Genomic DNA, 22,184 nt, shown 5'->3' with positions numbered 1-22,184 from the left:
AAACAAAGGGGCAACTGCTAAACACACTAAACAGTTTAAACAGACTTAACAAGACTAAACAGGACTGAACAAAGACTAAACGGACGAAACAGACTAAACTGACCGACAGGAGCTAGGAGGAAGGTAAAACAGAGTTACCAGGGGCAAACAGACAGAGATACCAGGAGCTAACAGACAGAGATACCAGGAGCTAACAGACAGAGTTATCATGACCAAACAGACAGAGTTATCATGACCAAACAGACAGAGTTATCATGACCAAACAGACAGAGTTACCAGGAGCAAACAGACAGAGTTACCAGGAGCAAACAGACAGAGTTACACTCAATAATCTCCAACCAGCCTTTCCCTGAGCCTCTCCTAAATAGTAGCAGCTGGGGCTAATTAGCCCCAGCTAACCAATCAGGAGAGGGAGGCTGGTTGGAGACTGGGGAGAGAAGGGCGTGGCACACTGGAGCACAGGATCACCCTGAGGCTCCAAGCGTGACAGTAGGCCCCTCCCCGAAGGCACGACTCCTGGCGTGCCCAATACAAAAACCAAAAACAAAAAGGAGGTCCTGGACCCTGAGGGGCAAATTTGAAGTTATTTAATATGCCTTGCGGTAGGCATGATAGGAGACCAGAAGCGCTATCGGGGAGCGCCGACGAGAGTTCAAAAGCGCCGTCGGGGGGCGCCATCGTGGGAACAGAAGTACCATCGGGGGGCGCCAACACGGAAACAGGAGCGCCATCTGGGAGTGCCGACGAGGAAACAGAAGCACCTTCGAAGGACACCAACTCTGGAACAGGAGCGCCATCAGGGGGCGCCAACTCAGGAACAGGAGTGCCGTCGGAGGACACCAACTCTGGAACAGAAGTGCCGTCGGAGGACACCAACTCAGGAACAGGAGTGCCGTCGGAGGACACCAACTCAGGAACAGGAGTGCCGTCGGAGGACACCAACTCAGGAACAGGAGTGCCGTCGGAGGACACCAACTCAGGAACAGGAGCGCCGTCGGAGGACACCAACTCGGGAACAGGAGCGGCATCGGGCTGCGCCAACTCGGGAACAGGAGCGCCATCGGGCTGCGCCAACTCAGGAACAGGAGCGCCATCGGGATGCGCCAACTCAGGAACAGGAGCGCCATCGGGATGCGCCAACTCAGGAACAGGAGCGCCATCGGGATGCGCCAACTCAGGAACAGGAGCGCCATCGGGATGCGCCAACTCAGGAACAGGAACGCCATCGGGATGCGCCAACTCAGGAACAGGAGCGCCATCGGGATGCGCCAACTCAGGAACAGGAGCGCCATCGGGATGCGCCAACTCGGGAACAGAAATCAACTGCGGTGAGCCTGGCGAAGAGGCTTCGGGAGTCAGCTGCGGTGAGCCTGGCGAAGAGGCTTCGGGAGTCAGCTGCGGTGAGCCTGGCGAAGAGGCTTCGGGAGTCAGCTGCGGTGAGCCTGGCGAAGAGGCTTCGGGAGTCAGCTGCGGTGAGCCTGGCGAAGAGGCTTCGGGAGTCAGCTGCGGTGAGCCTGGCGAAGAGGCTTCGGGAGTCAGCTGCGGTGAGCCTGGCGAAGAGGCTTCGGGAGTCAGCTGCGGTGAGCCTGGCGAAGAGGCTTCGGGAGTCAGCTGCGGTGAGCCTGGCGAAGAGGCTTCGGGAGTCAGCTGCGGTGAGCCTGGCGAAGAGGCTTCGGGAGTCAGCTGCGGTGAGCCTGGCGAAGAGGCTTCGGGAGTCAGCTGCGGTGAGCCTGGCGAAGAGGCTTCGGGAGTCAGCTGCGGTGAGCCTGGCGAAGAGGCTTCGGGAGTCAGCTGCGGTGAGCCTGGCGAAGAGGCTTCGGGAGTCAGCTGCGGTGAGCCTGGCGAAGAGGCTTCGGGAGTCAGCTGCGGTGAGCCTGGCGAAGAGGCTTCGGGAGTCAGCTGCGGTGAGCCTGGCGAAGAGGCTTCGGGAGTCAGCTGCGGTGAGCCTGGCGAAGAGGCTTCGGGAGTCAGCTGCGGTGAGCCTGGCGAAGAGGCTTCGGGAGTCAGCTGCGGTGAGCCTGGCGAAGAGGCTTCGGGAGTCAGCTGCGTGGACCCTTGAGAAGAGGCGTCCGGAGTCAGCTGCGTGGACCCTTGAGAAGAGGCGTCCGGAGTCAGCTGCGTGGACCCTTGAGAAGAGGCGTCCGGAGTCAGCTGCGTGGACCCTTGAGAAGAGGCGTCCGGAGTCAGCTGCGTGGACCCTTGAGAAGAGGCGTCCGGAGTCAGCTGCGAGGACCCTTGAGAAGAGGCGTCCGGAGTCAGCTGCGAGGACCCTTGAAAAGAGGCGTCCGGAGTCAGCTGCGAGGACCCTTGAGAAGAGGCGTCCGGAGTCAGCTGCGAGGACCCTTGAGAAGAGGCGTCCGGAGTCAGCTGCGAAAACACTGGAGAAACATCACTCAGCTGCACAAATCCTTGAGAATCTCCTTGATTCAGCTGTGAGGACCCTGGAGAGGCGTCCGAAGTCAGCTGTGAAAACACTGGAGAAACATCACTCAGCTGCGAAAACACTGGAGAAACGTCATTAATCAGCTGCACAAATCCTTGAGAAATTCCTTGAAAGACCAGTGAGGACCCTGGAGAGGCGTCCGAAGTCACTTGCGAAAACACTGGAGAAACGTCACTGAGCTGCGAGGACCCTGGAGAGGCGTCCGAAGTCAGCTGCAAAAATCCTTGAGAAATTCCTTGAAAGAACAGTGAGGACCCTGGAGAGGCGTCCGAAGTCACTTGCGAAAACACTGGAGAAACAGCACTCAGCTGTGAGGACCCTGGAGAGGCGTCCGAGGTCACTTGCGAAAACACTGGAGAACGTAAAGCCACCCAAACTGGCAGGATACCATCATCAACTTTCCTAACAAAAGACTTGGGCTGACTACGAGTCACGGAAACAGACGGACCTGGCAAAGGAGTCACCCGAACCTGAGTCCTAGAAAATTGATCTCGCATGAGGCCCTCAAACACCTTTGCCGAGTTCAGCACAACTCCCCGGTCAGACCACAGCTTCCTGGCCCAGTCACGAGCGGGACCCCTCAGCCTAGACATCATAAACCGAATTTTATCGGTTTCAGCTGGCTGGGGGTCCAAAAGGTTCTGCAGGTAGAGCTGGCTCTGCAGAAGGAAGCCTTCGACGCCTGAGTCGCTTCCATCATACGGAGCTGGCCTACTTAACGGGAAGGTCTGAGGGAACCTCATGGAGTTAAACTCCGGGAAGACATGAACAATGAACATCTCGCTGTGTCCTTGCTTTGGGAGATTATTCTGTAACGGTTTGTGGGCTAGACGGACAGGATGGGCGGACACAAACGCAGAGATGTGTGATAGAAACGATATTTTAATGATAACAAAGACAAGACAGGACACAAAACCAAACACACAACCTATGCTAAGCTAACTAAAGCTAAACTAAACACACAGGAAACCTAAACCCTAAGCTAAACAAGAACTAGACAGGACTAAACAGACTGAACAGGACTAAACAGACTAAACAGGACTAAACAGACTAACAGGGCTAAACAGACTAACAGGGCTAAACAGACTAACAGGACTAAACAGACTGACGGGGCTAAACAGACTAACAGGACTAAACAGACTAACAGGGTGAAACAGACTAACGTGGCTAAACAGACTAATCTAAACGTGCATGAACTAAGCTAATAAACAAAGGCTAACAAACTGAGCTAACAAACAAAGGGGCAACTGCTAAACACACTAAACAGTTTAAACAGACTTAACAAGACTAAACAGGACTGAACAAAGACTAAACGGACGAAACAGACTAAACTGACCGACAGGAGCTAGGAGGAAGGTAAAACAGAGTTACCAGGGGCAAACAGACAGAGATACCAGGAGCTAACAGACAGAGTTATCATGACCAAACACAGACAGAGTTACCAGGAGCAAACAGACAGAGTTACCAGGAGCAAACAGACAGAGTTACACTCAATAATCTCCAACCAGCCTTTCCCTGAGCCTCTCCTAAATAGTAGCAGCTGGGGCTAATTAGCCCCAGCTAACCAATCAGGAGAGGGAGGCTGGTTGGAGACTGGGGAGAGAAGGGCGTGGCACACTGGAGCACAGGATCACCCTGAGGCTCCAAGCGTGACACAATGCCTGATTAACATGGTATTAAAAGACTGCAAGATCATTTATATTTACACTAGTGAAATGTCTCTTCTAATATTGTTAGAAGATATAATGTTAGAAAGATATAGTCAAAGCCAATATTGCCTTTGATAATTGTGTGGGTGTTCATGACCTTGTGCTGGGGTGACACATTGCTGCTGAAGTGGGAGGTCTGACTAGTTGCATGGATTTGGCAGAATGGATGGAAACATTAGCCAGAGCCATGAGGAAAAGGGTTAGTAAAATGGGGAAATACCATAGAGAGAGAGAGAGAAAGAGAGAGGGACAGAGAAAGAGAAGGTGGGGGTTGGGGAAAAGCTTTGATAAGCATACATTTGCACGCACTTTTCCATTAATGCTTGTGTATGTAAGAGGCCTATGGGAGTTAGCTGTGTACTAATAATGTTAGCTTTCTATGATCTTACTACTACAGAAGATGCTTACTATAAAGATTCTACAAACAATACAGAACTAAAACAGTTGCATAGTCAAGTCAGTACTTCCATTATTATTTGGCAGGAACAAATTAATTTCAAAAGTCACATTTAAGGCCTTTTAAAGCAGCTTTGCTCCTGCCTAAACTATGGTGTTCTATCATAAAACCAAAAATGGGAAATGCAATTCGATTAAATGCTGCAGTTCAGCCTTTGTGCCCACGGCTTCAACTTCTCTTCAGCTACTTTATCCTACGCGGCCTACTGTAAAACAACATCTGCTGAATTTAAGTAGTGTTTTCTGTGATGAGCTATTGTTTTCTTTGACTTGTAAAACAAGGTAAGTGTATTATGCAGTAAAAAGGGTTGGTTTCCATAGAAACCACAGACCTGTGTTACACTGCAGCAGACTTTAATATGCACTTTTTTCTGTCCTAACTCTTAGTCTATAATTGTGGTTTATGAGTCTGCAAGAATGGTACCAGGGTAGTTGGTTACATATTTTACCACAAACCACCGCCCTTTTCTTGTTTTCATTTCTGCAGTTTAACCTTTTTATTTATTATATTTATGTATTTTTTCGTTTTCCATTTGTCTTCCAATCTAGTCATATACATTTATCCAGTTGTATCTCCTCTACTGCTGCAGACTCCTACCCTAATTGAGAAAGGCCATACTTAATGCACACCCCCTTCGGCATGTGCGCAATAGCCAACTGCTTATTTTTACCAGCATGATGCATGATCACACAGGGATCAATATCATATACGGAGAGTTACTTTGATCTCTATTATTTCCCATCTCAGTGCAGGCACCATTGACCCGCCCTCCCTCAGACATAGCCAGTCAGGTCTGTGTAGGCGCCCAGCTGGCCGATAGCAGAACTAAGATTTTACCTCCGGTCGTGTCCGAGGAGGGTATATTTGCCTGCCTCATGCTCCCTCCAACGCTTGCGCAGTACACAGACTCCTTATTATTCATCCACACGTTCTGTGAATTTGTGCATGAGGCCAGTATTTGTGTGCAGAGAGCCACGCACTGATCTCTGTGCTCCTCCACATCCTGTACAGGCAACTGACCACTTTCTCGGGCTACTAACCAAGGTCCTTACACAGCATCGAAGACCCCACACACATTAGTCTGGTCTTTTACCCTCCCAGCAGACTTTAAATGGCCAATTTTGTCTGCTGCAGGCACTGCCAATTATGCCCGCTAGAGGGCGTCCAGTCAACCGGTAGCAGAGCTGAGGTTTGAACTCAGGAGTTCAGAATCTCAGCACTGGTGTGCTAGCGGAATATCCTACTGCTCCACCGGGGCGCCCGAGAGCCTGAGTTCTTAGCAGAATTACTTTTACTAGAATCACTGCTTAATCCCATCTTAACCTGTTTTTATGTTTAACATTTTTGCTTTTATTACTGATCTTGTTATGACAATGCCAGATGTAGTGTTTAAGTGTATTTAATTGTATTAACAGCATGAATTTTCTCTGTTCCTGTGTCTGTTTTACAGAATTCTTTAAAAAAACGAAGTGCAAGGCCAAACAACAAACCTGAAAAGAAGATGTCACCCCAGGTAGTTTGCACAAGCAATAAATTCTGCAAATACATCATATATGTTGCATATAATACACACTCACCAAGCTTTTTATTAGGTATACCAATCTGGTATGTACCTTTGTTTACTGTGTTATAAGCTACACCTACCATACAGATGAACCTTTAGGTATGCAGTTACTGACTGTAGCCCATCTGTTGCTCTGTTCACATTCCCACCCTCTGACCAGAGGATGTTTGGGTGGTCGATCATTCTCAGCCATGAAATAAGACTAGCATGGTAATGGCATGATAGTGTGTGTTATTCTGGTATATCAGTTGCAGCCTGGCCTTATTATTAGGAACACATACCTTGTTACACTGAGGCAGGAGTACAGTTAGATATTTGAGCCATTGTGTTTTTAATGTATGATGTGTTCATCTTTCTCAGTGGCTCTAGTGACTCTTCAAAATTCTTAATCTCTGACTCTTGTCTTTGTGTTATGTAACATTATGTAAGCTATAAGTCATGCTCTTGACTAAGCAGTTGTGTCCACAGAGCAAAAACAGGCTCACAGATCATGTGCAACATTGTCCAGTGGAAAGATGCTATTAGCATGTCAAAATGCCTAGGTTTAAACACACAGTTTATGTTTTTTTGGGTTAGGCTATGATAAAGCCAATGTTCCAAAATTATTGGAAGAATATTTCATAGCTTAAGTAGTTAACATATTCAGTTTCTCTGCCTTCAGCCTCCAGAGGATAGCTCTGACCTTAAGTGTCAGCTGCATTTTGCCAAGGAGGAGTCAGCACTAATGTGCAAGAAGCTTACCAAGATGGTGAAGGACAATGAGACTATGAAGGAAGAACTGGCAAAGTATCATTCCCTTTATGGTGATGTGGACACCTCACTTACCATTGAAGAGGTTGCCGACTCACCTCATACTCGCGAAGCTGAGGTCAGAGCTCACCTAAAACTGGTTGAGGAGGAGGCCAACCTGCTGAGTCGTCGGATTGTAGAACTGGAGGTGGAGAACCGTGGCCTTCATGCAGAAATGGATGACCTGAAAATCCAGGAGACCCCTGGAGGCATGACACACACTACAGGGGTTGGCCAGCTGCTGCTTTCTCCTTCGGCTGAAAGTGTCATGGAGATGCAGCGTCACCTTCAATTTGTGGAGGAAGAGGCAGAGCTGCTGAGGCGGTCACTGATCGAGATGGAGGAGCAAAACAAGCTACTGATGAACGAACTAAATCGCTTCAAGTCTGAAATTCCGTCCAGTGCTGATATTGAGTCCTCATTACCATCCACTATTCTTCCTCCCTTCATTGTTCCGAAGATTACCAACCCAGAAGAAGACATTCTGAATGAGGCATCTCATGAAGAGCTTCTGGCAGCCAGGTTGCAGATTAGCGATCTGAGCGGCAAGGTGCAAAAGCTTCAGTATGAAAACCGAATTTTACTGTCTAACCTTCAGAGCTGCAATCTGGTCTCTAGGCACATGGAATCTCAACAAGCCATGGAGACAGATGCAGAAGCAATAGACTCAGACGAGTATGTGTCTAACCCAGAGCAGCATAAAGGCCCCATTGGAGGTGAAGGCAACCAGTTTCTGGAGGACAAATGTGAGAAGTTAACAGGAAATAACCATTTTGTTTCTGAGCAGTGTCTCAGCATCAAAGAGCTTTTGGCCATTCGTGACCAAGCCCAGCTTGTTACCTCAGCAATTCAGCTACTCACATCTGCCAAATCTAACTGCCTGACCAGCTCATTAGATTCAATGTTACATAAAATCACAAACGGGGCAGATGCAGAAGTAGGATTACTGGAGAAATCCCAGGAACATAGTTACTATCTGGCCCTAGTGGAGGCCCTTCACAGTAAGCTCCAGTTTCTACAGGCCCAACTTCAGGTGCTCAATCAGAAGATGGAGGGCCTGGGAGAATCCCTTGAGAAAAAACAGAATGAAGAAATTATCCCAATGCCTCCCTGCGCTGCAGATACTCAGGTCAACCAGATCACAGCTCAACAGAATGTAAGAACCCTGCCTCATTCACTTTGTCTTGCAGCTTTTAACACAGTTTTTTTTATCCTTTCTTTGTTTTCCTTTTTATTCCTCGAAAGATGTTTAAAAAGTTTCCGCACGTTTATATTTTCGTTGGAAACGTTGAGGTCAGGAGGAGTAGTAATTGGTCGTGTCTGAGAGACAGAGAGTCCAGTTCCACACTGGTAGGTACTTACATATACAGTCAAGCTGGAAAGTCTGCATACCCCTTTCACCTTCTCCACGTTTTTTTACGTTATAGACTCATTCTATAATGGATTAAGTTTATTTTTTGTCACAAAATTCTACACAAAATAGCCCACAATGACAAAGTGAAAGCAGGTTGAGTTCAGCGCTCCCACGGTCGGTGACGTAAGCAGGCGGGGCGTTTTGGGGGAACCCACGACAGCCACAGACAGTTTTTATTCACTTTCAGTATTACAGTCCATGTTTGTGGCCAGTGGCTTGGATCAGTTCTGTAAATGACAAACCATTTCGCTTTTAATTACAAATCCAAAACACAGTTTTTAATGTTTACAGTCACGTTTTATTACATTACAGACTCATTCTATAATAGATTGCGTTCATTTTTCGCCTTGAGTTCATTTTTCTACACACAATCGCCAATAATTATGAAGTAAAAACAGGGTTTAGAAAATATGCAATTTTATTTTACTGACAAAAATCGTTTATTTAGAGGTTACATATCTGTACACACCCTTAGCCTAATACTTGTTTGATGCACCTTTGGCAGCAATTACAGCTTAAAGGCGTCTTGGGAAAGAAGCTACGAGCTTGGCACACTTGTTTCTGGAAATTTTTGCCCATTCCTCTTGGCATATCTTTGCAAGCTCCATCAGCTCCTTCCACAGATGTTCGATTGGATTCAGGTCTGGGCTCTGGCTGGGCCACTCAAGGACATTCACAGACTTTCTCCGAAGCCACTCCTTTGTTCACTTGTGTGCTTAGTTGGAAGGTAAACCTTCGCCCCAGTCCGAGGTCCAGAGCTCTCTGGAGCAGGTTTTCTTCAAGGATCTCGGTGTACTTAGCTGCATTCATCTTTCCTTCTATCATGACTAGTCACCCCCGGTCCTTCTGCTGAAAAACATCCCCACATCATGATGCTGCCACCGCCAAGCTTCAAGCTTCAAAGATGGCAGTAGCCAGGTGATAAGCGGTGCCTGGTTTCCTCCAGACATGACGCTTGGTATTCAGGACAAAAAGTTCAATTTTGGTTTCATCAGACCAGAGAATCTTGTTTCTCATGGTTTAAGAGGCCTCTAGGTGCCTTTTGGCAAACTGCAAGGGAGTGGCTTCTGTCTGGCCACTGGATGGTTGATCTTCTGATACGCTGGAGCTCTGTCAGAGTGACCCTCGGGTTCCTGCTCACCTCTCTGGCCAAGGCCTATCTTCCCCGCTTGCTCAGTTTGGCCGGGCGGCCAGGTCTAGGAAGATTTTTGGTGGTTCCAAACTTATTCCATTTACGAATGATGGTGGTCACTGTGCTCTTTAGGACCTGTAAAGCTGCAGCAATTTTTCTGACTCTTTTCCAGATCTATGCCTGAACACAATCCTGTGTCTGAGGTCTTCAGATAATTCCTTTGACCCCATGGCTTGGAGTTTGCTCTGATATGCACTGTCAACTGTGGGACCCTATATAGGCAGGTGTTGGCAATCCCCAATCATGTCCAGTCAATTAAATTTACCACAAAATGCACCTCAGCTCACTTTTGGGTGTCATATCAAAGGTTGTGCACACTTGTGTACATATGATATTTTACATTTTAATTTTTTAATAAATTAAACAAAATAAACAAATGTCTTAAAACCTGCTTTCACCGTGTCGTTTTGGGCTATTTTGTGTAGAATTTTGTGACAGAAAATGAACTCAATCTATTATAGAATGAGTCTGTAATAAAACATGGAGAGGGTGAAAGGGGTGTGCAGACTTTCCGGCTTGACTGTACACCTGAAGCACCGAATTGAACTAAAGCTGGTAATACAACCCCAAATCAGAAAATGTTGGGGCAGCATGAAAAGGCAAATAATGCAGAGTTTCTTACATTTACTTTGACTTTTATTTCATTGCAGACAATATGAACCCAAAATATTTAATCTTTAGTCTGATCAACTTAATTTCATTTGTTAATATACAGGGTGGGCCATTTATATGGATACACCTAAATAAAATGGGAATGGTTGGTGATATTAACTTCCTGTTTGTGGCACATTAGTATATGGGAGGGGGAAAACTTTTCAAGATGGGTGGTGACCATGGCGGCCATTTTGATGTCGGCCATTTTGGATCCAACTTTAGTTTTTTCAATGGGAAGAGGGTCATGTGACAAATCAAACTTATTGAGAATTTCACAAGAAAAACAATGGTGTGCTTGGTTTTAACGTAACTTTATTCTTTCATGAGTTATTTACAAGTTTATCTTTGTTTACAGCCATTGGCATGTCGCAGAGGTTAACACGTGAGGAGCGGATAGAAATTGTGTTGATGTCTGGTGAACGCAGTACCCGGGTCATTGCAGCAGATTTCAATGCAAGACACCCTACGAGACCACCCATCTCCCGTGCTACAGTTAGCAAACTGCTTGCCAAGTTTCGTGAAACTGGTTCAGTGTTGGATTTGCTAAAATGTGGACGCATGAAAACTGTCACTAATGAAGAAACATCAGTGGCTGTCCTAGCTTCATTCAGCAAGAGCCCACAGCGTAGCACTCGCCGCATGTCACTGGAGAGTGGCATCAGTCGAACATCCCTTCGGCGGATATTAGCTACTCACAAATGGCACCCTTACAAACTCCAGCTGCTGCAGCATCTCAACGAGGATGACCCAGATCGGCGCACTGAATTTGCAGAATGGGCAAAACAAAAATTGGAACAGGACCCTCAGTTTACACTGAACATTTTGTTCAGTGATGAGGCAAACTTTTATGTGAATGGTGAAGTTAACAAACAAAACCACCGCTATTGGTCTGACACTAACCCACATTGGATAGATCCCTCCAAGACTGTTGGAACACAAAAATTGATGGTATGGTGTGGTATATGGGGTACAAAGATAGTGGGGCCATTCTTCATCAATGGAAACCTCAAGGCCACTGGATATTTAAAATTGCTACATGATGATGTGTTTCCCTCTTTATGCACTGAAGCTGGCACGTTCCCTGAGTTTTTCCAGCAAGATGGTGCACCACCACATTATGGGTGTCAGGTCCGAGCATTCCTAGATGAACAGTTTCCTGGAAAGTGGATTGGTCGTCGTGGGCCAGTTGAATGGCCCCCAAGGTCTCCCGATCTGACCCCCTTAGATGGCTGGAGGATCTTTAGTTTGTCAACAAATATGTGAGAAAGTTATTACAATGTTTCTTAAAGAAAGATTGAAAGGGATTTGCATATTTCTCTCTCTACAGTGCATAATATCATTAAACAGTTTAAGGAATCTGGTTGTATTTAATTGCGTAAAGGGCGAAGATCCCTCAGACGGCACTGCATCAAGAACAGTCATTCATCAATAGCTGATATAACCACATGGGCAAGGAATTATTTTGGAAAAGCTTATTATGCTCTACATTACGTAGTTACATTTACAAATGCCATTTAAATGCCACTAATAATAAGACTATCGGATAACAATAGTATGATTGTCTACTGCATTTCAACATTGAGAGATGTATAGGATGTACAGAGGTAAAATGTTCAAATTAATAAAACTTGATGCAGTTTTTATCTTGGGTATATAAACACTTTCCACACTTTTCTTTTAGGTGCAATCTGCTATGGATATTAAGATACATTATTTATATTTATATTGGGATGTGTGCTATATGTGTCTGTATGCTATAAAAAGCTTTGTCTCTCTTTGTAGCTGCTAGAGCAGGTTAAAGATCTTCAGGCTCAACTGTGTGAGGCCAAAGAGAAGGCTAAGAAAGCACAAGAGGAGTTCGCACTAGAGAGCCAAGTGCATCAAGATTACACACAATCCTGCTCCAAAAAACTTTCTCAGGTAACGCTTTATCTGAAGCTAATACATTAAACAGTAAAGTGTGTTAGCAATACTGTTCTCATTAAAATCACCAGAGAATAGAGAGGTCTTGGAAACTGCATTATAGTACATTTCATTATAAAAACATTTAATTTCAGTTCAATATGGTAACACAGTAAAAATGAAAGCTCATGTACCATATGTACCATCTTTATGCCTCTTTTCAGCTGCATGAAGAGCACCAGAAGATGCTGGTGCATCGGAACTTCCAGCTGCAGAGTGTGAGTCTGCAAACACGGCTGCAGCAGAAATTTTGGAGCCAGGAAAAGAATGTGCTGTTACAGGAGTCCCAGCAGCTCAAGCAATGCTTACGGTTGGTCAGTCTCAAACTGCGCTGGCTCCTCAAGCAGTGGAAGCTTGGAAAGCAAATGGATACAGAGGGCAAGGGCATGCTAGAGGTAAACAGTCTCAGATAGTTGGGTAATTTCTACAGACACCATTTCCAAATAAAAGTTGGGACATTATGTAGAATGTAACAACAACAACAATATGTCATTTGTTAATTATCTTGATCTTTTATTTAGCTGACAAAAGTACAAAGAAGTGACTTGATGTTTTGGCTGATCAACTTGATTGTATTTTCTAAATGTAAAGAACGTTCAGATTTCATGCCTCAAGACACTCAAAAGATTTAACACTCAAAAGATTTAACAATAAAAATAACAAATAAATTCCATTCCACAGTAAACAGGTGAATTGGTATTAGGTGAGGGTATCATAATTGGGTATAAAAGAAGGATTTCAAATGATCATTCTATGAACCAAAATGGGTTGGGTCACTTTGTGTAAAACATGTCAATTGTAAATCGGTTTAAATGCACATTTTTAATACAAGATTGCAAATTATTTATGTTTTTCACCAGCTAGAATACATAATATTGTGAGAAGATTTAATAGAATTAGGAAAAATCTTGAATGTGTGTGTGCCCTTCAAGCCCTTAGACAACACTGCAAGAGAAACCATCGTGCTACTGTGATAAATATAGCCACCTAGTCTCAGGAGTACTTTGGTCAAGGTTTGAGTGTGCATCAGTACCCATGGCATGAATGACTTGCAAATGTGTGCAGGTACAATATCTTTGGCAGATTTTGATTTTAGATACATATGCCACCATCAGTGCCATGGTTATTTCAGCAAGACAATGCCAGGCCTCACCTGTTTTGAATGTGTTTCAGGCTTCAAATTTTTGTACTTTTGTCTTTTATTAGGATCCTTACAGGATTGGGTGTACCCTGTGGTGCAAATCCTAATCAGAATAAGTAATGCTAAAACTGGTTTGATAAACACTTGGAAAAAGTCAAACACGTAGGCCTTCCCAATTAATATAAGCAGCATTTACGTTAAAGTAAAGCACAGACTGAAATCAGTATATATTATCTCTCCAAGAACTAAAATTCCAACAGTCCAACCAACCTCTGGCACCTCTGAACAGGTATTCCAGTCCAGGATAATTAGACTACATTCCACAGTTCTTCTGCATTTTTGGATTTTGCCTCTAAAAAACGCGTTTCAGATTTCAGCCCACAAGTTCTTTCTGGGATTGAAGTCAGGGGATTGGGCTGGCCACTCTATTACCTCAATCTTGTTTGTCTGTAACCAAGATGTTTTGGGTCATTGTCATGTTGAAACACCTATTTTAAGGACATTTCTTCTTCAAGATAGGGCAACATGATCTCCTCAAGTATGCCATAAATAGGCATAACACCATGGTATGAAAAACATCCCCTTATCATAATTTTGTACCACCATGCTTTATTTTCTTCACAGTGCGCTTTGGCTTAAATTCAGTGCTCAGGGGTCGTCTGACATACTGTCTATGGCCACTAGACCCAAAAAGAACAATTTTGCTTTCATCAGTCCACAAAAGGTTGAGCCATTTCTCTTTGGACCAGTCAATGTGTTCCTTGGCAAATTTGAACCCATTCAGGATGTGTCTTTTTTTTAACAACAGGACTTTGCAAGGAGTTCTTGCTGGTAAATTGGCTTCACTTAATCATCTTCTGTACTCATTGGAACTTCAGATGTTCCTTGATCATTCTGGAGGTGATCATTGGCTGAACCTTTGCCATTTTGGCTATTCTTCGATCCATTCGAACAGTAGTTCCACGCTTCCTTCTGCGTCTTTCAGGTTTTGGTTGTCACTTCAAGGCATTTGGGATCATTTTAGCTGAGCAGCCTATAATTTGCTGCACTTCTCTGTATGTTTTTCCCTCTACAATCAACTTTTTAATCAAAGTATGCTGTTCATCAGAACAATGTCTGGAACAACCCATTTAACCAGTATTTCAGAAGGAAATGCACTATGACCAAGCTGTGCAACATTTGCCACCCTCCTACATTAAATAAGGGCCAAAAAGAAGTGTCTTTCTTCTGCAGAATGAATGACTTGACCAATTGAACTCCTCACTGCTATCATTTTGAACAACCCCCTTTCAATCAATGCTTCGAATGAGTGGCATGTATGTCCTGATTGTTGGGTTTGTTTTGTTTTCATTACTCTACTACACTTTCAAGTACATTTTTTGCTATGTAGAAATAACACTTCTACTAAAAACATTGATTTATCAGGTTAATGGTGTTGGACTGCTATTTTTTTGAACACCACTGTACATCTACCTACTGTATTATTTCATATATTGTAGAATGTCATTTTAGTCACATCGACACCAGTGTAGCCAGTGATAGCTCAGTGGTTAAGGTACTGGACTAGTAAACACAAGGTTGCCGGTTCAAGCCCCGCCACCACCAAGTTGCCACTGTTGGGTCCCTGAGCAAGGCCCTTAACCCTCAATTGCTCATTGTGTTCAGCTCATTGTGTAAGTCGCTTTGGATAAAAGCGTCTGCTAAATGCTGAAAATATAAATGACACAACAGAAACAGTTATTTTAACTTGAGAGTCTCTGTATATTTAGTCATCTCTCTGTCTACCCTGATTCTAAATGAATGATTTCTATACATTTTGTGTCACTGGCAGTGTGAAACTGGGATTATAAAAGAAACAAACAATATATGTGAGGGCACTTTTTAATTTTTCCAGAGATAAACAAATGTCCATATTGTAATAATTACACACACTTAACTATAAGCCTAAGTGTGCCACAAATATATTTTAAGTAGTAAAACAGATAAATTTTATATAGACTGATAATATTGACAATATTTTATATTAAACAACTCTGTTACTGCTTTAGATTAACAGCATTAAGGATCTTCACCTGCCTTTAAAAGATGATGGCCTTGCGCCTCATCATGGGGACAAGAAGCTGACAGCTGCAGAGGAGCAGCAACCAAGTCTCACAAGCATAAATCACACCCTTCCAGAAAATATCCATCTCCAGGTAGGTTAACCAGGTCTCAGGAAACATCAAATATGATCTCTTTTCATCAATGAAAATGATTATTCAGCTTTAGAATAATCATCCAATATACCTAACTTTGCTACTCCAACAGCAGTCCAGTGATTTAAATGAAACTTTGTCAGACCTAAAATTGGCACTGCAGGATTTGAGCACAGAGTTGCAAGAAGAAAGTCAGGGTTTCCAGGAGCTAACACAGCAGTTTGCCCGAGCCAAAGCCTCATGGGAGGTTGAGCGCACAGAGCTCAAAAGTTATATCACTCAGGTAAGAATCACCAAGCTTTTATCATTGTTTCATTTGATGCAACCCTGAGATGAGTGTAGTCTATTTTTTTGTGCTAAGAAATCTACACTACATGGCTAATTTGTTTATTATCACATATAATCATCTCATAGGTTGCCAGTTATTCCTATCAGAGCATAATATAGCTGACATGCTGGTGTGTATGTGTGCGTGTGACCAAAAGGCATCCCAGTAGACCTCATGTATTAGTAACATACCCTGCATAAATTCATAAAGATGTCAAGTAAATATATATATATATATTGCTTTGGAGCTCCCGGCACAAGCACAGAATTTTCCTGTTAAGATTTTTTGTTATTCATAGTTCCTGACAGTTTTTTCCATGCCCTTTTTTAAAAGTTGCTAAAATACCAGTGACTATTTGATGGTGTTAAATATACAGTACATAGAGTAAGTAATTAGAATCCTTGGCTTTTTCTACTTTGTGTTGTAGATTTTGAATGGATATAATTGCCATTTGTCTGTCAATCTACAAATAATTTTTCATAGTGAACAAGTTGTTTTTTACAATTTAATAAAAAATTAATATTCAACACTTTAAATTGTAGTGCATCCTTGTTTAATTGTTCTTGAGATGTGTCAAGAACTTAATTGGAGTCCACTCGTTGACATTCCAATTGACCTGAACATAAAAAGCTGCACCTAGGTCTGTAAGGGCCCACAATTTAGGCTGCATTATCAGGGCAAAATTCAAGCCATGAAGTCCAAAGAACTGTCTGTGGATCTCTGCGATCAAATTGTAGCAAGGCACAGATCAGGGCAATAGGGGCAGGGAGACTTGAGAGGTTTTTCCATGAAAAATGGGATAAACTGCCCAAATACATACAGTGTATCACAAAAGTGAGTACACCCCTCACATTTCTGCAGATATTTAAGTATATCTTTTCATGGGACAACACTGACAAAATGACACTTTGACACAATGAAAAGTAGTCTGTGTGCAGCTTATATAACAGTGTAAATTTATTCTTCCCTCAAAATAACTCAATATACAGCCATTAATGTCTAAACCACCGGCAACAAAAGTGAGTGCACCCCTTAGTGAAAGTTCCTGAAGTGTCAATATTTTGTGTGGCCACCATTATTTCCCAGAACTGCCTTAACTCTCCTGGGCATGGAGTTTACCAGAGCTTCACAGGTTGCCACTGGAATGCTTTTCCACTCCTCCATGACGACATCACGGAGCTGGCGGATATTCGAGACTTTGCGCTCCTCCACCTTCCGCTTGAGGATGCCCCAAAGATGTTCTATTGGGTTTAGGTCTGGAGACATGCTTGGCCAGTCCATCACCTTTACCCTCAGCCTCTTCAATACAGCAGTGGTCGTCTTAGAGGTGTGTTTGGGGTCATTATCATGCTGGAACACTGCCCTGCGACCCAGTTTCCGGAGGGAAGGGAACATGCTCTGCTTCAGTATTTCACAGTACATATTGGAGTTCGTGTGTCCCTCAATGAAATGTAACTCCCCAACACCTGCTGCACTCACGCAGCCCCAGACCATGGCATTCCCACCACCATGCTTGACTGTAGGCATGACACACTTATCTTTGTACTCCTCACCTGATTGCCGCCACACATGCTTGAGACCATCTGAACCAAACAAATTAATCTTGGTCTCATCAGACCATAGGACATGGTTCCAGTAATCCATGTCCTTTGTTGACATGTCTTCAGCAAACTGTTTGCGGGCTTTCTTGTGTAGAGACTTCAGAAGAGGCTTCCTTCTGGGGTGACAGCCATGCAGACCAATTTGATGTAGTGTGCGGCGTATGGTCTGAGCACTGACAGGCTGACCCCCCACCTTTTCAATCTCTGCAGCAATGCTGACAGCACTCCTGCGCCTATTTTTCAAAGACAGCAGTTGGATGTGACGCTGAGCACGTGCACTCAGCTTCTTTGGACGACCAACGCGAGGTCTGTTCTGAGTGGACCCTGCTCTTTTAAAACGCTGGATGATCTTGGCCACTGTGCTGCAGCTCAGTTTCAGGGTGTTGGCAATCTTCTTGTAGCCTTGGCCATCTTCATGTAGCGCAACAATTCGTCTTTTAAGATCCTCAGAGAGTTCTTTGCCATGAGGTGCCATGTTGGAACTTTCAGTGACCAGTATGAGAGAGTGTGAGAGCTGTACTACTAAATTGAACACACCTGCTCCCTATGCACACCTGAGACCTAGTAACACTAACAAATCACATGACATTTTGGAGGGAAAATGACAAGCAGTGCTCAATTTGGACATTTAGGGGTGTAGTCTCTTAGGGGTGTACTCACTTTTGTTGCCGGTGGTTTAGACATTAATGGCTGTATATTGAGTTATTTTGAGGGAAGAATAAATTTACACTGTTATATAAGCTGCACACAGACTACTTTTCATTGTGTCAAAGTGTCATTTTGTCAGTGTTGTCCCATGAAAAGATATACTTAAATATCTGCAGAAATGTGAGGGGTGTACTCACTTTTGTGATACACTGTATATATCCAAAAAGCATTGCAGCTGTAATTTCTGCCAAATTGGCTGCTACAAAGTACTGAATCAAGTGTCTGAATACTTTGTGAATAAGATTTTGATTTAAAATTTTTAAAAAACATTATTTATTTTCACATCATCGTTATGCGGGGTCATTTAGTTTGGACCCATGGTTAAAATGGTCATTTTTATATTTAAAATCAAATCTATAAAACAATAAAATATGCAAAAAATGCATGGGGTCTGAATACTTTCTTAGTCAGCGGATTAGTTAAACATTTGTTTTATGACACAGCCAAATAAAAAATAAAAAAGTGATTAAATGCAAATCATCACTTTTAATTATAACGCTATCACTGTAGTACCAATAAAAGAGCAATTAAAACAAATAAGACTTCTTTAAAATCTTTTTAGCTGGAGGGTAAGGCACCAAAGACTAATGCAGCTGCCACTAACAAGGATGCCCCAGATCTGAAGGCAATGAAGAGAGAGCGCGAAGAGCACAAGCACCTGCTGGCTGACTCGTATGCTGCAGTGATGGATCTAACCAAGCAGCTGCAGATCAGCGAAAGGAACTGGAGCAGGGAAAAGCTGGAGCTCCTTGAGCGCTTCAATCAGGAAAGAAACCAGTGGGAGCAGAGGCTTTGTGATGTCCAGAACAAAGACGCACAGGTCAGAGGTCATGCCAGAGTGCAAATTAGCTTGCACCAACAGGAAACAAATGGTTTTTTTTAATGTTTTTTCAGTAGTATGAACTGATTTAAAATCTTATAATGGTTCTGAGGAATACTTAGTCAGCATCATCATACGCATACAATACAATTATCATGAATGTAATATAAAAATAGCCATATTGATTTACTGCTGACAATTTAAAGAAACTCCTCAACGTTTCTTTTTAGGTTCTCGATGACAAAGACTCATGTGCAACCACAAATAGAACCATGCTGGGGTAAAATCATTTATATTTATGTCAAAGATTTGTCACATGTTGTCCTTTTAAGAAAATATGTTAAATCTGTGTCTTTTATTGCAGATCTCAAACAATTTCTCCATTGTCAGACCTTAAAAGTCTGCTGGATACTAATTCTTTCCTTCCAGGACAGGAGATCAATGGAATTCCTGAAGAGAAAGCTGTAAAGCCCCAATTAATTGGCCTTACAGCCCAGACAGACTTAGTTGACCTCAACCACAAGAACTGGAAGTATCTAAGTAATGAGATGGCCTATCTGGAGAAGCCTGAACCATTCAAAACTTGGGACTGCCCCAGTGCAAGCCTACCTGAATTGAAACTAAGTGTTGACAATGTACAAAGGAGTTACACTGCCCCAGACAAAACGGGTATCCGTATCTACTACAGTCCCCCGACCATCAGAAGGATAGAGAGAAAAACTGCCAAAGAATCAGTCTCAGAGCAGGTCCAGCCAGGGCTCAAGTCTCAGGGTGCAATCATCCCAGAACAAGTGGGATTGGCCTTTGCAGCACCATCTTCATCTCTACCCTCATTGTCCTCATATGAGCATTGGCTTAGCTCATTATCCCAGCAGCGCAGGGACTTGCTAAAGGGCAGGGCTGGCAGCTCTGGGCCCTTCCACACCCTTGAAATTTCAGCAAATCTAAGTGACGATATGAAGGAGATGACCAACTGCGTGCGGCAGGCAATTCGCTCCAGCTCTCTGGAAAGAAAGTGCAGCAAAGACACTGGGAGTCAAACAGTGGGTTTTACCAGCACTGGAACACAGACGGCTCAGTTTGTTAGTGTTGGCCTGCAGACAGAGGGTCCAGTCTCCTTGACCTCCAGAGGGGCAGGTCTTCATGGGAAAATATGGTCTCCTCGCCCTTCTACGTCTCTCAGCTCTGCGCGATCTCGGCAGATCTCCACATCTCTGGAAAAGGTACACAATCGCATTGACCGACCTTGCTGCTCTCCAAAATATGGCTCACCCAAGTTAACAAGAAGGGTCTCCACCTCATCTTCTAAGCTAGAAACATCCTCCACCTCCTCCAGAGACCGGAATGCATGGAACCTGTCAAATCGTGGCATCACCCAAAATGGATCTGCATGGGCTCGTTCCACCACAACCCGTGACAGCCCTGTTCTCAGTGGCCTTAATGATGGTCTATCAAGCCTGTTCAACGTGGTGGAACACACCTCCAGCATGGAGTCCCTCTGGAGGGGTGACACATGCCCTGGAAAGCAGGCTGCAGGCAAGCCCTCCTGCCCCAGTGTTCGATTTGGTGTTGGTGATCCCGCAACACATAAATACGGCATTGTGCAGGAGTTCTTTCAAAACGTGTGTGGAAGAACAGAACCTGCAGAGAAAACTGGAGCCATAGATGAGCCCAAACCTGAGTGTCTCAGTGGTTATCTGATTGGCACAGACAGTATTACTAGGATAGTGAATAAAAGATTCATGAGACAAACACAGCGGGAAGATACAGTGGTTAGTGCCAGTAGCCTGGAGGTAAGGAAACTTAACAATATTTAGTATGATCTGAACCCAACATAAATAATAAATGCTTTCAAGATATTTAAAGAATTAAGGCTAAAATAAGTAAATACTGTGGGTATCTTATTTCTTTCCAGGACTCTTGTGAATGTGCCCCGCAGTCCCCCACCTCTTGTTTCACTCGCACCTCCCGTTCCACTGTTCATCTTACTCACAGCCAGTGCAAGCACCATGTACAGGAGTCAGCAAATGAAGAGAGATTAGATCCCAGTAATGGGAAAGAGTGATTGGCAAGAGTGTGTGGCTTTTCATACTTCTTTTAAACATATTTACACAGTTACTGCTTACAGACATCCACTCAAAGGCACTGCCATGCCTAAACTTGCACATACAGTGCGTAATATTTAAAATCCCACAGGCCACTGTAGAATATCTGTCTGGACAGTTTGAAGAACCTGAGATCAGCACAAGGAGAATTGCCAAGGACAAATCCTCAACACTCAACAAGCATTTCTTCTTCTTACACTTGCCATTAATTATACAACCAGCATTTAACAGCTCAGCTCTGCCTTTTTAATTCACTGGACTCTGGACAGTCTTAACCACTCAGCCCAAACATGTCACAAAGTACACGGGGATCAACTTCAAAAATAACAGCAGTAATTAGGAAGCAGCTTTTTTGTCTCAGTAGATTTGATTCTAAAGAGGAGAGCTGCACTTCACAAGTTAATTAAAAAGTCACTTTTCCAGAGGCAAACCAAGAAGCAAATTTATGCATAATTGTAGCTCATGTAAAAATGTGATTGCATTTTACATTTTACTACTTACTATCTTACAATCAGTTGTCAGTTTAAGCTTTTATTTTTTAAAAATGTTTTTAAAAGTGAAAAACATTTCTTAATCTAACTTCATTTGGATATTTTAAACATTGTTGTTGTAATTGAGCCTGGTTTCTGCTTCTAATTAAACAGGCCTGCACAAGCTTTGGAATATTAAATACAGTACAGTCTTTGAAGGTGCAGGCACAATGTGGTTTGAAAAAGTCAATCTGAAACAAAAAAGTTTGAATTTGTCACCCTCTTGTGCAGGGATCAGACAGTCAATATATTTAGGTTGTGAGTGAAAGCTTTCAACATTCTACTGTATGTATAACACTAATTAGTATGCCAAATTAGTAGACAAACAATGGTGTTACTAATTTCACATATTATTATTGCCATTTGGTAAGCATCCTTTGGCTTAAGTGGCTTTCTAAACACTTCAGCAAATCTCAACTAAATTTACTGACAACAAGATAAAGTAGGATTTTCTTAATGAAAATGTAAATAATTGTATTTTATTTATGCAAACATTGATCTTATTGTATTAAGCTATGTATTTCTGAACTGAGTTACTTTTTACATTCACTTGTAAGACAGCTAATACAAGT

The 22,184-nt window shown here is 43.5% G+C and overlaps 1 protein-coding gene across 1 annotated transcript in view; it reads left to right on the top strand.

Moving 5' to 3' along the window:
- The window catches only part of mtcl2 (microtubule crosslinking factor 2), an 81,259-nt gene extending 59,743 nt beyond the window's left edge, over positions 1-21,516 (top strand). Inside the window, exons 6-15 of the mRNA XM_063016053.1 lie at positions 6,060-6,122; positions 6,835-8,118; positions 12,005-12,142; positions 12,349-12,579; positions 15,374-15,520; positions 15,633-15,803; positions 18,720-18,977; positions 19,208-19,257; positions 19,342-20,770; positions 20,893-21,516. Of these exons, the coding sequence (XP_062872123.1) occupies positions 6,060-6,122; positions 6,835-8,118; positions 12,005-12,142; positions 12,349-12,579; positions 15,374-15,520; positions 15,633-15,803; positions 18,720-18,977; positions 19,208-19,257; positions 19,342-20,770; positions 20,893-21,042 (3,921 nt within the window). The 3' untranslated portion in view covers positions 21,043-21,516. The remainder of the gene's footprint in view (positions 1-6,059; positions 6,123-6,834; positions 8,119-12,004; positions 12,143-12,348; positions 12,580-15,373; positions 15,521-15,632; positions 15,804-18,719; positions 18,978-19,207; positions 19,258-19,341; positions 20,771-20,892) is intronic.
- The last annotated feature ends 668 nt before the right edge of the window (positions 21,517-22,184 follow it).

The sequence above is a fragment of the Trichomycterus rosablanca genome, chromosome 19 (genome assembly GCF_030014385.1).
Source record: "Trichomycterus rosablanca isolate fTriRos1 chromosome 19, fTriRos1.hap1, whole genome shotgun sequence".
NCBI classification, from domain to species: Eukaryota; Metazoa; Chordata; class Actinopteri; order Siluriformes; family Trichomycteridae; genus Trichomycterus; species Trichomycterus rosablanca.
This window is presented reverse-complemented; position numbering and strand designations above follow the sequence as displayed.